The sequence below is a fragment of the Anser anser genome (assembly GCF_964211835.1).
Source record: "Anser anser genome assembly, chromosome: 24".
NCBI classification, from domain to species: domain Eukaryota; kingdom Metazoa; phylum Chordata; class Aves; order Anseriformes; family Anatidae; genus Anser; species Anser anser.
Genome location: NC_139745.1, coordinates 3,519,172 through 3,530,852, shown reverse-complemented (window position 1 = coordinate 3,530,852; position 11,681 = coordinate 3,519,172). Strand labels below are relative to the sequence as shown.

General features: G+C 65.5%; 1 protein-coding gene across 1 annotated transcript; it reads right to left on the bottom strand.

Annotated features, from left to right (window-relative positions):
- Positions 1 to 7,388: 7,388 nt before the first annotated feature.
- Positions 7,389 to 9,419, bottom strand: ID3 (inhibitor of DNA binding 3). Its single transcript, XM_083810480.1, has 3 exons — positions 8,840 to 9,419; positions 8,344 to 8,415; positions 7,389 to 8,103 (listed from the first exon to the last, which is right to left on the bottom strand). The coding sequence occupies exons 1-2, from the start codon at positions 9,158 to 9,160 to the stop codon at positions 8,359 to 8,361; spliced, it is 378 nt and encodes a 125-aa protein (XP_083666606.1). The 5' UTR covers positions 9,161 to 9,419; the 3' UTR covers positions 7,389 to 8,103; positions 8,344 to 8,358.
- Between the last annotated feature and the right edge of the window lie 2,262 nt (positions 9,420 to 11,681).

Here is an 11,681-nt window from a genome sequence, read left to right as displayed (position 1 = left end):
ACTGGGACTGAGACTGGGACGGGGTGGGGACTGAGACTGAGACTGGGACTGGGACTGGGACTGGGACTGGGACTGGGACTGGGACTGGGACTGGGATGGGGACTGTGCAGGCGGGGGTGTGCAGGGGGTGGGTGATCCAGCAGGGAGTCAGCAGCAGCAGGTTTGGCCTCAGGAGCCCAAATCTCTGTGTTTTCACCCCAAACAGTCCCCGAGTTTAACCCATTGAGGCTGGTTCCCCCCAAGTCCCCGCTCCAATCCCAAAGCCCCCCGCTCTCGGGGCTGCAGCTCAGGCGCAGGGAGGACTTTCTTACCAAAACCCCCCCGAGAAGACGGACACGCAGACACAAGCACCATGGCCCCCGCTGTGAAAAGGGGACGGGGATGGGCACCAGACCACAACTGGGGGGGGGACAGACACCCAAAACCATGCAGCGGCTTCGAGGTGGAACAAAAAGCCTCACGGCAGGGGGGGGCACTGCGTCCCCCCACCAGGAGCACAGCCCTGCTGCAGGGATCCAAGGACCGGGGCCCGATCCTGCTGAGATTCCTGGGGGAAAAGCCTGTCCCGTGGCTGGGGGCCTCCAGCAAGCCCCCCCGAAATGCCACCGGGGAGGGACAGCCGTCCCTGCCACCGTCCCGCTGGGAGACACCCCCACGGGCAGCACCGGGCACCAATCCTGCCTCCAGCACCCCACGAACCCAGCCCAGCACCCCGGAGAAGAACCTCCCAGCCCTTACGTGCTGATAGCGGGAGCAAAGGGCAGATCTCTGCCCCGACCAGCTGCAGGCTGGGGGGGGCGGGGGGGGGGGGATCCTCTTCTGGCCTCCCGCCCTCCGCCCACCGATGGCTTCTGTAGGAAGCGCTCGTTTTGTCCAAATTCTCCTGCTTTTGGGCTGGGGAAGGACAAAAAAGGACCTCCTGCCTGGTGGTTGGTGGTGGCCACAGGACCCCCTGCCCAATGGTTGGTCGTGGCCATGGGGACCCCTGTCTGATGGTTGGTGGTGGCCATGGAGACCCCTGCCTGGTGGTCGGTGGTGGCCATAAGGACGCCCTGCCTGGGGGCTGGTGGTGGCCACAGGGACCCCTGCCTATAGTTGGTGGTGGCCATGGGACCCCTGTCCCATGGTCGGTGGTGGCCACAGGGACCCCTTGCCCGATGGTTGGTGGTGGTGGCCACGGGGACCCCTGCCCCTTGGTTGATGGTGGCCATGGGACCCCTACCTGATGGTTGGTGGTGGCCACGGGGACCCCTGCCTATGGTTGGTGGTGGCCATGGGACCCCTGTCCGATGGTTGGTGGTGGCCATTGGACCCCTGCCCCATGGTTGATGGTGGCCATGGGACCCCTACCCGATGGTTGGTGGTGGCCATGGAGACCCCTGCCTGGTGGTCGGTGGTGGCCATGGAGACCCCTGCCCCATGGTTGATGGTGGCCATGGGACCCCTACCCGATGGTTGGTGGTGGCCATGGAGACCCCTGCCCCATGGTTGGTGGTGGCCATGGGGACCCCTGCCCCATGGTTGGTGATGGCCACGGGGACCCCTACCTGGTGGTCAGTGGTGGCCATAAGGACTCCCTGCCTGGGGGCTGGTGGTGGCCACGGGGACCCCTGCCTATAGTTGGTGGTGGCCATGGGACCCCTGTCTGATGGTTGGTGGTGGCCATTGGACCCCTGTCCCATGGTCGGTGGTGGCCACAGGGACCCCTTGCCCAATGGTTGGTGGTGGTGGCCACGGGGACCCCTACCTGGTGGTCGGTGGTGGCCATAAGGACTCCCTGCCTGGGGGCTGGTGGTGGCCACGGGGACCCCTGCCTATAGTTGGTGGTGGCCATGGGACCCCTGTCTGATGGTTGATGGTGGCCATGGGACCCCTGCCCCATGGTTGGTGGTGGCCACAGGGACCCCTTGCCCAATGGTTGGTGGTGGTGGCCACGGGGACCCCTACCCAATGGTTGGTGGTGGCCATGGGGACTCCTGCCTATGGTTGGTGGTGGCCATGGGGACCCCTTGCCCGATGGTTGGTGGTGGTGGCCATGGGACCCCTACCCGATGGTTGGTGGTGGTCACGGGGACCCCTTGCCCGATGGTTGGTGGTGGTGGCCATGGGACCCCTACCCGATGGTTGGTGGTGGTCACGGGGACCCCTACCTGGTGGTCGGTGGTGGCCATAAGGACCCCCAGCCTGGGGGCTGGTGGTGGCCATGGGGACCCCTGCCTATGGTTGATGGTGGCCATGGGGACCCCTTGCCCGATGGTTGGTGGTGGTGGCCATGGGACCCCTACCCGATGGTTGGTGGTGGCCACGGGGACCCCTACCTGGTGGTCGGTGGTGGCCATAAGGACCCCCAGCCTGGGGGCTGGTGGTGGCCACGGGGACCCCTGCCTATGGTTGGTGGTGGCGACGGGACCCCTGCCCCATGGTTGGTGGCCACCCTGCTGCGACACACGGGGAGGGGACAGCGGGGGTGGCCCTGCTGGTCCCCACGGGGGGCGCGCCCCGGAGCAGCCCCCCCGGCCCTGGCAGCGCTGCCGGCCCCGGCTCTTCCTCCGCGGCCCTGGGGGCGGCAGCAGCGAGCTGCGGCACCGCGCCCGGCCCCGGCCCCCCCGCGGGACCGGCAGGGAGGGAGGGAGGGACAGGGGGACACGGGGGGACACGGGGGGACACGGGGATGGAGGGACAGGGGGACACGGGGATGGAGGGACAGGGGGATGGAGGGACAGAGGGACACGGGGGGACACGGGGGGACACGGGGATGGAGGGACAGGGGGACACGGGGGGACACGGGGGGACACGGGGATGGAGGGACAGGGGGACACAGGGGGACACGGGGGGACACGGGGATGGAGGGACAGGGGGACACGGGGATGGAGGGCAGGGGTACATGGGGGGACACAGGGGGACACGGGGATGGAGGGACAGGGGGACACGGGGGGGGGGTGAGGGGACACAGGGACACGGGGAGGAAGGGTTGGAGGGACAGGATGGGGGACACCGGGATGGACGAGGGGCAGAGGGACGGGGGGACAGAGGGACGGACGAGGGACGGAGGGACACAGGGGGGTGAAAGGACACAGGGATGGGGGGATGTGGGGACACAGGTTTGGAGGAGGGATAGAAGGACGGAGTAATGAGGGGACACAGGGGTGGGGGGACACGGGTGGAGGGGACACGGGGACACAGGGGTGTGGGGGGACACAGGGATGGAGGGGCACAGGGCCAGGGGAACGAAGGGACCCAGGGCCGGAGGGATGGAGGGACCTGGGGGGCGCAGAGAGGAGGGGTGGGGAGACAGAAGGACTCGGGGTGCAGGGAGCAAGGGACACCCGGAGGCAGACAGAGGGGTGCAGGGATGGGGGGGGCACACCTGGCAGGACGGAGGGACTCGGGGACAGGGGGACAGGGGGGTGGGGAGATGCTGCAGGCCCCCAGCCCGGCTCCCGGCAGCCCTCGCCACGGCTCTGTGCCAGCCGGGCACCACCTCGAAACCCCCCCACGGCACTGCCCGGCTGGCCGAGGGACCCGAGGGGGCACAGGGGGAGGAGGCCGGGGCAGGACCGAGGGGCACGCGGCCACCACCGCCCGGCCACCAGCTGCCCCCCCAGGTGCAGAACAGAAACCCTCGTGGCTTCTCCAGCGGCTGCTATGGATGAAGCCCCTGCCCCCTGTGAGCAGGGGGCCTCCCTCCCCATGCGTGATGGTTTTTGGGGTGTCTCTCCCCCAGCAAATGGAGCTGTGGGGTTTCACAGCCCCGTTCCCGGAGGCAACAAAAGGGATGGGAAAAGGGAAAGGCGAGGGAAGGGGCGGCGGGGCCGGTGGTGGGGGCAGCCAACGCTCACCTTCTGCGGGGGCTGCGGGGTCCTGATGAGCGAGGATCATCCCCACCGTGGGGACGAAGGGTGACCGTGATGGAGGCGAGGAAGTGTCCCGGGGACAACTTGGAGATGTGGTCCCGGTGGTCCCAGGCGTCCTGCCGGGGAGCCTGGGGGTCCCCCCGCAGCCACTGGGCCGTGGATGTGGACGTGCCCCCCTCGCTGCCCCCTCCCCACCTCACCGGTGGGCGATGCTGTGGGCTGGTGTCCACGTCCTGCTCGCGCTGGTGGCCACAGGGGGCACGGGCGGTCAGGGTGGTCCTGGTGGTCCCGTGCCGGATCCGACCCCATTGCTCCCCCCCCAATGTGGACATCCCGGGGGGCAGCAGAGCCCCCTCACCCTCCCGGTGCTGAGCGGAGGAGCCGTGGTGGGCGCTGGCAGAGCCGTGCAGCGTGACCTCGCGGTGACAAGCAGCAGACGGTGTGCCACCACGCCGCCGTGCCCTGTGACACCCCTGCTAACCCCGAGGAAGGGGGCACAGAGCTGGGAAGAACCAGAGCAGCGTCCCGGAGCCGGAGGGGTTAATGTGGAGTCAGTCCCCCAAACTGGTCCGGCTCCAGTTTGAAACCAGAGGGACACCGGTGGGAAAGGAGAGGGGACGTGGGACGCGTGCCAGCGCTTCCGGAGCCAGGCTGCTCCAGTACCGCCGCCAGCCGTTCCCAGTTACCCCAGCAGGGCCCATCCCCTCTCCCAGTTTGCCTCCTGGAGCTGCTGCCCCTTCCCTCCGTGTGGATGGGGAAACTGAGGCACGGGCGGAGCTCGGATCCAGGTCCTGGCAAATTTTGGGGCTGCACGTGGGGAGCCTGGGTCTGCCCGGTGGTCCCGGGGGGGTCGGAGGGGAAGCGGCTGCCGGGGGGCTGAGCAGGAACCCAAAAGGCAGCAGCAGCCCCGAGCCGCCCCCGCCACCGCACGGTGCTTTTGCGCGTGTGGCTGTCCCTGCTGGATGCACACGTGTGTGCACGTGCGTGTGTGTGCACGCACATGCATGTGGCTGCGTGCACGCGGGGGTGGGTGCGTGCGCGTGTGTGTGCATGCAAGCATGCATGTGTTCGCGGGCGTTGTGCACGCACGCCTGGGTGTGCACGCGTGCGCTCCTGTTGAGGGCGTGCACACGCGTGCGAGCTGCACCCCAGCAGCGGTGCGCGTGTGTTGGTGCACTCACGTGCACGCACACGTATGTCCCAGCAGAGCACGTGAGGGGCTGCTGAGCTGGGGGGGGGATGCATCGTGTCTCTGCCAGCGTGTGCATGCACACGTGCGTGCCCTCACGGGAGCGGGTACGCGTACCTGCACGCCCGCCCTGCGAACACACGCGTGTGCGAGCGTGCACGTTCGCGTGTAAAACCGCGTGCAGGCAGCGGCCGCGCGTGCACACCGGCACGCGGCCAAGCAAGAGCTGCGTGGGAGCCCCGCTCCCACCACGCGGCCCCGAGCACGGCGGGCGTGCAAGCTCACGCGCGCGCGCCACGAGCGAGGCCCAGCCGTGCAGGCGCGCACAAGGCCACGCGTGTGCGTGTGCCGGCTCCCGGCGGCTGGCGGCGGGCCGGGAGGCCTTGGCCGGGCCGGCAGCGGGAGGAGGAGGAGGGAAGTGCGGCTCAGACAGCGCGGCGCCAGCAAACACCTGCAAACAGCTCCGGGCACACAATGGCAAATACAGGTGGGGAACCGCGCCGCCGATTGCATCAGACTCCCGGCTGCCAAGAGCCGGCCCGGCCACCGCCACCACCACCGGCACCCCGCTCGGGGCCGCTTTCCCAGCACCCCACTTCTTTTTTTTTTATTTTTTTTATTTTTTTTTATTTTTTTTTCCCCCCATCCTTTCGTTCCCCAGAAGAAAGCGAACCGAGGGGTGCAGCAAAACGGCTGCGGCGGTGCCGAGGGTTTCGGGGAGGGGGGGGACGCGGGAGGGGGGGGTTCTTAGGAGAAAGCCGCCCCGTAAACGTCCGTCCCGGCCCCAGTGGAGCAGCGGGGGCTATTTTTAGTATTTTTTCCCTTTAAAAAAAAAAATATCAGGATTTCCAAGGAAAGCATCGGCGCCACGCCACAGCCCTGCGAAGGGAGACGGCGTGGGGGTCCCAGCCCCGGCGGCACGCACGGGGTTTGTCCCCGACGCTGTCCCCACTGCAGGGGGTCTGGGAATCATGGGGTGGCCGCAATGGGACGCGGCCACCAGGAGCTGGCAGCGAGCCCGTGGCGCTGCCATACCCGGGAATCCCAGTCCCCAACAAGGGGCACGGGGAGGGGACCCCCTGAGCCCCCCCCAGGCTGGGGGTGCGGGTGGCCCAGCTGTCTCATTGGGGTCTCACTGACCATCGCTGGGGGATAATTGTGATTTTTCAGCCACGCGAGCAGAAACAAGGTCCTGAGCCTCCGGCTGTGGGGACAAGGGGGCAGAGGGACACCCCGATGCTCCCCGTTCCCCCCCCCCCGGTGGTCCCAGAGGTGGTTTGGGGCACACGGACGTCTGTCGATGTCGGGTGCGGAGCCGCCCCTGTCCCTTTTCCAGGGAAGGCAGCGGTGGTTTTCGGCCGGACACCCACGGCCCCGCGTCACCCCACGGGGGCGAGGTGCTCTGGGGGGGCAGCGGGCACAGTGGGGAGAGGTTTGCACATCTGCACGAGCCCCCCCGCTGCCTTCCTCCTCCTCCTCCTCCTCCCCCGACCCGTCTCACCTGGAGGCTGCGGAGATTTGGGGACACCCCGATGCCACCAGCGCCGTGCCCCTGACCCCGGGAGCAGGGGGCAGAGGTGACGGTGCTGCCGGGGGGGGGGTTGAGCACCAGTTGCCCTCCCCGGGGAGCAGGATCCGGCCCAGCTGTGCTGCAGCCACCCCGCAGCTGAGCCAGCCCAAGGCTTGGGTCACATCTGCTTCGGGGCCAGAGGGGAATCGCAAGGCTCGTATTGGGGGGGGGGGGGGGGCACATTTCTGCTCCAAGCAGCCCTTCCCCAGGGCGCTGCCCCCACGTCGCTGCCCCAGGGACCGGGACAGAATGGGGGGGGGGGGCACAAAGCAGCAGCCCCCCAGGGAAGGGCAAGGCTCTGGGCAGCCCTAATCAGAGGCTGGGCAGCTGCAGCCCATTAGCACCCCTTCCTCTGGGGGGGGGGGGCGGTTACATAGCCCCCAGGGCCACCCTTTGCAGGGGGCTGAGCCCCAGCAGAGCTGTCCCAAAGGGGGGGGACAAAACCTTGGAAAAGCATCTCCCCCCCCCCCCGCAGTGCTCCAGCTACACCTCCCGCTGCTCCCCAGGGCTCGGCAGCGCTGGGGGGGGGGGGAAAGAAGGAGGGGGGGCACCTCGCTCCTTCCCTATCAGATAAGGAGAGCAGCACCCAAAATAGCTGGCAGACACCTCCGCCGGGAGACAGCAGCCTAGGGTTAATTCCTCCCATACCTGAGCTGACATTTCAAAGCTATTAAACAATTAATGAGATTCCTCCCGTAACCCTAGAAGTTACGATCGCAGCTCGGCGGCAGCGAGGTTCCCCCCCCCAAAAGGAAGCATTCAGAACGAGGCGAGCTTTATTACGTAAAAACGGTAACTTTTATAAAAAGTTTATAAAGCAAGTACAAGGCATGTTCGCAGAAATTTCACCTTCCTGCACAAAAGGTACAAACGTTATACTCTAGTATAGAGCTCCACAATACACGAGGCCGTGGCCCCAGAGAGTTTGGTTCGTATTCGAGGACCCCCCCCCCCACCTTCCCCAAACCTCCCCCCCCCTCTATCCCCCTATTAAAACGCCTTTAAACAGGGCTCGATCGCTATAATCCAAAAATATACAGACAACCACCGCGTCTTCACCAGTCTATCGGTACAAAGTGTCTCGTTTATAAAAGCGGGCTGAAAAAGTCCTAAAGAAGCCGGGATTTTGGGAACGCCGCTCGAAAACTCGCCGAGGAGGCAGCTCCTGGTCGCGGGGGGCGGGGGGGGGGGACAGATGGGGGGGGCAGCAGCCGCCTCTCCCCTCGCCTGGGGTCTTTTTTTTTTTTTGGGGGGGGGGCGATGCACCTGGGGTCTTTTTTAATTTTCTTTTTTTTTTTCTCCGGGCGATGGATGGAGGAGCCCAAGGGTGCTTGGGTGCAGCCGGGTGGCCCCCCGTGGTGGCCTGGGGGGGGCTCCGGGGGGGGCCGCGGCAGGTCGCAGACAGCCTGGCGCCGCGCAGGAAGCTGCTATTTACCTCCGGCCGATAACGAATCAGGAACCGACACTCGCTGCGTGTTTGCTAATTGGCACTGGGGGGGGGGGAAGAAAGGAAGAAGAGTTAAAAATAAAAATAAAATATAAAATCGGTTTTTTTGGGGGGGTGGGGGCGGGAGGGATGAGGGGCGCGGGGTCAGCGCTAAGCGGGGGGGGGAGTAGGGGTTGGATGGGGGGGGAAGGCGGCGTGGGGCGGGTTTGGGGGATTTGGGGGACGGAGGGGGGATGCTTGGGGGGGGGTTTGGGGGGCTGCCGGGGCGGGAGCGGACACTCACCTGCTGGAGGCGGCGTTAGTGGCACAGCGCGCTCTCGTCTTTGGAGCAGAGCTCGGAGGCCAGCTCGGCCGCCTGCGGAGAGCGGGGACAGGGGGGGGGTCAGGGCCACCGCGGCAGCAGGATGCGTCCCCCCAAAATCCACCCCATCCTCCCTTTAGGACCACCACCTCCCGACCCGTGTAGGACCACCACCCCCACCCCCGACCCTTATGGGACCACCACCACCACCCCAGTGGGACCACCACCACCACCCCAGTGGGACCACCACCACCACCCCAGTGGGACCACCACCACCACCCCAGTGGGACCACCACCACCACCCCAGTGGGACCACCACCACCACCCCAACGGGACCACCACCACCCCCCCTGACCCTTATTGGGACCACCACCACCCCAATGGGACCACCACCACCACCCCAGTGGGACCACCACCACCACCCCAGTGGGACCACCACCACCCCAATCACGCCCCCGGCCCCGCGGAGCCCCCGTACCTTGAGGGACAGCAGGGTGGCCTCCGAGGACGGGTCGCGCCCCTTGGCCTCCTCCTCCAGCACGATCTGCAGGTCGAAGATGTAGTCGATGACGTGCTGGAGGATCTCCACCTGGCTCACCTTGGTGCCCTGCGGGATGCCCGGCACCAGCTCGCGCAGCTTGGAGTAGCAGTCGTTCATGTCGTACAGGAGGCTCATGGGTTCCTCCAGCGCCGGGCTCTTGTTGCTGCTGCCGCGGGCGATGGCCAGGCTCTGCTCCGAGAGGCAGCACACGGCCTCGTAGCAGCTCCTCACGGACCTCACCGGGCTGATGGCTTTCATGCTGGGGCTGGGGATGGGGCTGGGGGGGGGGGGGGGAGGTGAGGGTTTTTTTTTTTTTTTTTTGGTTGTTTTGAGTTTTTTTGGGGGGACGGGAGGCGGCGGGTGTCGAGGCTCTGCTGGGATCTGAGGTGCTGAGGCTGGGGCCTCCGAGCCCTGCGGCCTCCAAGCTCCGGGAGCTTCCCCCTCCGGGACCTTCCCCCTCCGGGACCTCCTCTCCGCTCCCCGGGCCCCCGCTCCCCTCGGACCTCGCTGGCGCACTGGGGCTGGGGCAGCCCCGCACCGCCCCCTTTATAGGGCGCCCCTCGCGGGCCCGCCCCCCGCATGCAAATCGGCCCCGGCTCCCCCCCCAAATTATGCAAACGAACCCGCGGACCCCTCCCGCGCATGCAAACGAGCCCCAAAGGACCGCGCTCCCACCCCAACCCCCCCCCCCCCCCCCCCACAAGTGACCCTTGGTGGCCAGGGTGGCCCCCGTCCCCCTGCGTCCCCCCCCCCACCCCCCCCACTGCCACCCCACAGCATCACCCCAAGGCAAAACCCCAAAACCCCTCCATTTGGGGGGGGGGGTGTCTCCCCCCAGCCCCGTGTGCACCCCCCTGCAGCCCCCTACCCCTTTGCCCCCCCCCCCCCCCCAGATTTGGGGTGGGTGATATTTCCCCCCCCCTTTTTTGCTTTTTGCCGGGCGATCCCGTAGGAAATTAGTGCCGCCCTGTTCCTCAATTCGCTTCTCATATGACCTCCAGACTTTCTGGCGTCGGGAATTATCTTGTGACCAGCAGAAAAAAATTAATTGCGGTAAAGCCGAGGTTACGATGGAGAAACCAGATTTAGGTCAGCCGCCGCGCTCCTGCGAGCGGCCGGGAGAGGGTTTTTTTTTTTTTCGGAGGGGGGAGCGGAGATTTATAGGCACGGGGTGGGGGGGGGTTATTCCAGCACGGCCCCCACCCCACACACACCCAACCCCAAAACGCCGCCGGCTCAAAAAGCCCCAAGCCGTGGGGACAGCGGGGTGGCCGGGCCCCGTGGGGGTCACCGCAGCGGGTGGCGGTGGCACACGGAGGGTCCGTGGGGGGGGGGGGGTGGCCAAGGGCCCGCGACCCCCAGATGGTGAAAGCAAGGGGCGATGCCCCCCCCCCCCCCCCAAAAAAAAAAAATCCTCGCTGGGGTGTTTTGGGGGAATTTCCATCGGTTTCGGTTGCAGGGGGAGCCCGGGGAGGGGGCGTCAAGTTGGGGGGACACCCCGGGACCCCGCTTGCCTGGGGCTCCCAGCTCGTGGGGAGGGGGCGAGGGGGGGGGGACAGAGGCACCTGGAGCAAATTACGCCTGCCCACAGCAGCAATTTATTCCAGATCTGCCCAAATCCCAGCTCGGTGGCGCTGGGTTTTGTTTCCCCCGTTCCGACCCCCCCGGGGGCTGCACAGCGGGGTGAGGGGGGGGGGCAGAAGCCCCCTGCTTCTCCCCCCCAACCCCTCGGAGACCCCCAAAACCCTCAAAGCAGCAGCCAGCCTTTTTTTTTTTTTTTTTTTGCGATTTAAAAACTTTTTTCTTACCCCCCCCCCCCCTTCACCCCCTCCCCATAAATTTCCTGGGAAATCAGCTCCGGGCGTGGAGCGGGCACGGGGGGAACCCAAACCCTCCTCGGTCTGCTCGGGGGCAAGCAGCGAGGAGAAGTGGGGCACCCCCCAAAAGTAAGATTAAATAGGGTAAAAAAAATAAGACTGAATAGGGTAAAATAAAATACGATAAAATAAAATAAAATAAGATAAAATAAGATAAAATCAAAAAGATAAAATAATATGAAATGAAATGAAATAATGAAATGAAATGAAATGAAATGAAATAATGAAATGAAATGAAATGAAATGCAGTAAAATGAAAAAAAAAAGAAAAAAATAAAATGAAAAAAAAATGCAAAAAATGCAAAAAACAAAACGAAAAAAATAAAGTAAACTAAAATAAAATAAAACGGACTAAAATACGGAAAACCACCCTGAAACCAGCTCTCGGAAGCCCCAGCCCGCTTCCCAAGCCCCGCGCGCGCGGGCGGCCGAGGGGGGTCCCCGCGCCGTTCCCATGCCCGCTCCCCGCTCGCCGCCCCCCATTTCCCAGGGGGCTGAAAGGGCTGCGCCGGGGGGCTTTTGTTTGCAGGGGGTTTTGTTGGCGGCCGTTCCCACAGGCCCGGCCGGGGTGGCGGGACCCGCTGCCTTTGCCCAGCTGTGGCCCGGGCCCTCCAGCTGTGTTGATCTAACTCCCGGCCCCAGACAGCCTGGCGCCAGCCCTGTGCACGTCATGCATTCACACAGGGATGCGTGGCCAAGGCAACCTCCCCGCGCCATGGCCACGGCCCCGAGCGCGCGAGCAAGATGGTTGCGCGGGGACGTTTGCCGTCCTCGCTTGCCTGGCGGCTCCCCGGCCAGAGGGGCCACGGGGATTTTTATTTTTGGTTATTTATGATTATTATTTATTATTTTTTTTTTTATCAGGGGGATCCAGCCCGCCGCCGGCGTTGGGGTGTCCTCCG

Bases quoted from the DNA above. Each gene is read 5' to 3' on its own strand.
- ID3 (XM_083810480.1), bottom strand. From the start codon at position 9,160: ATGAAAGCCATCAGCCCGGTGAGGTCCGTGAGGAGCTGCTACGAGGCC. The intron at 8,416-8,839 runs GTACGGGGGCTC...CGCTCTCCGCAG, and splicing joins CCACCCTGCTGTCCCTCAAG to GCGGCCGAGCTGGCCTCCGA.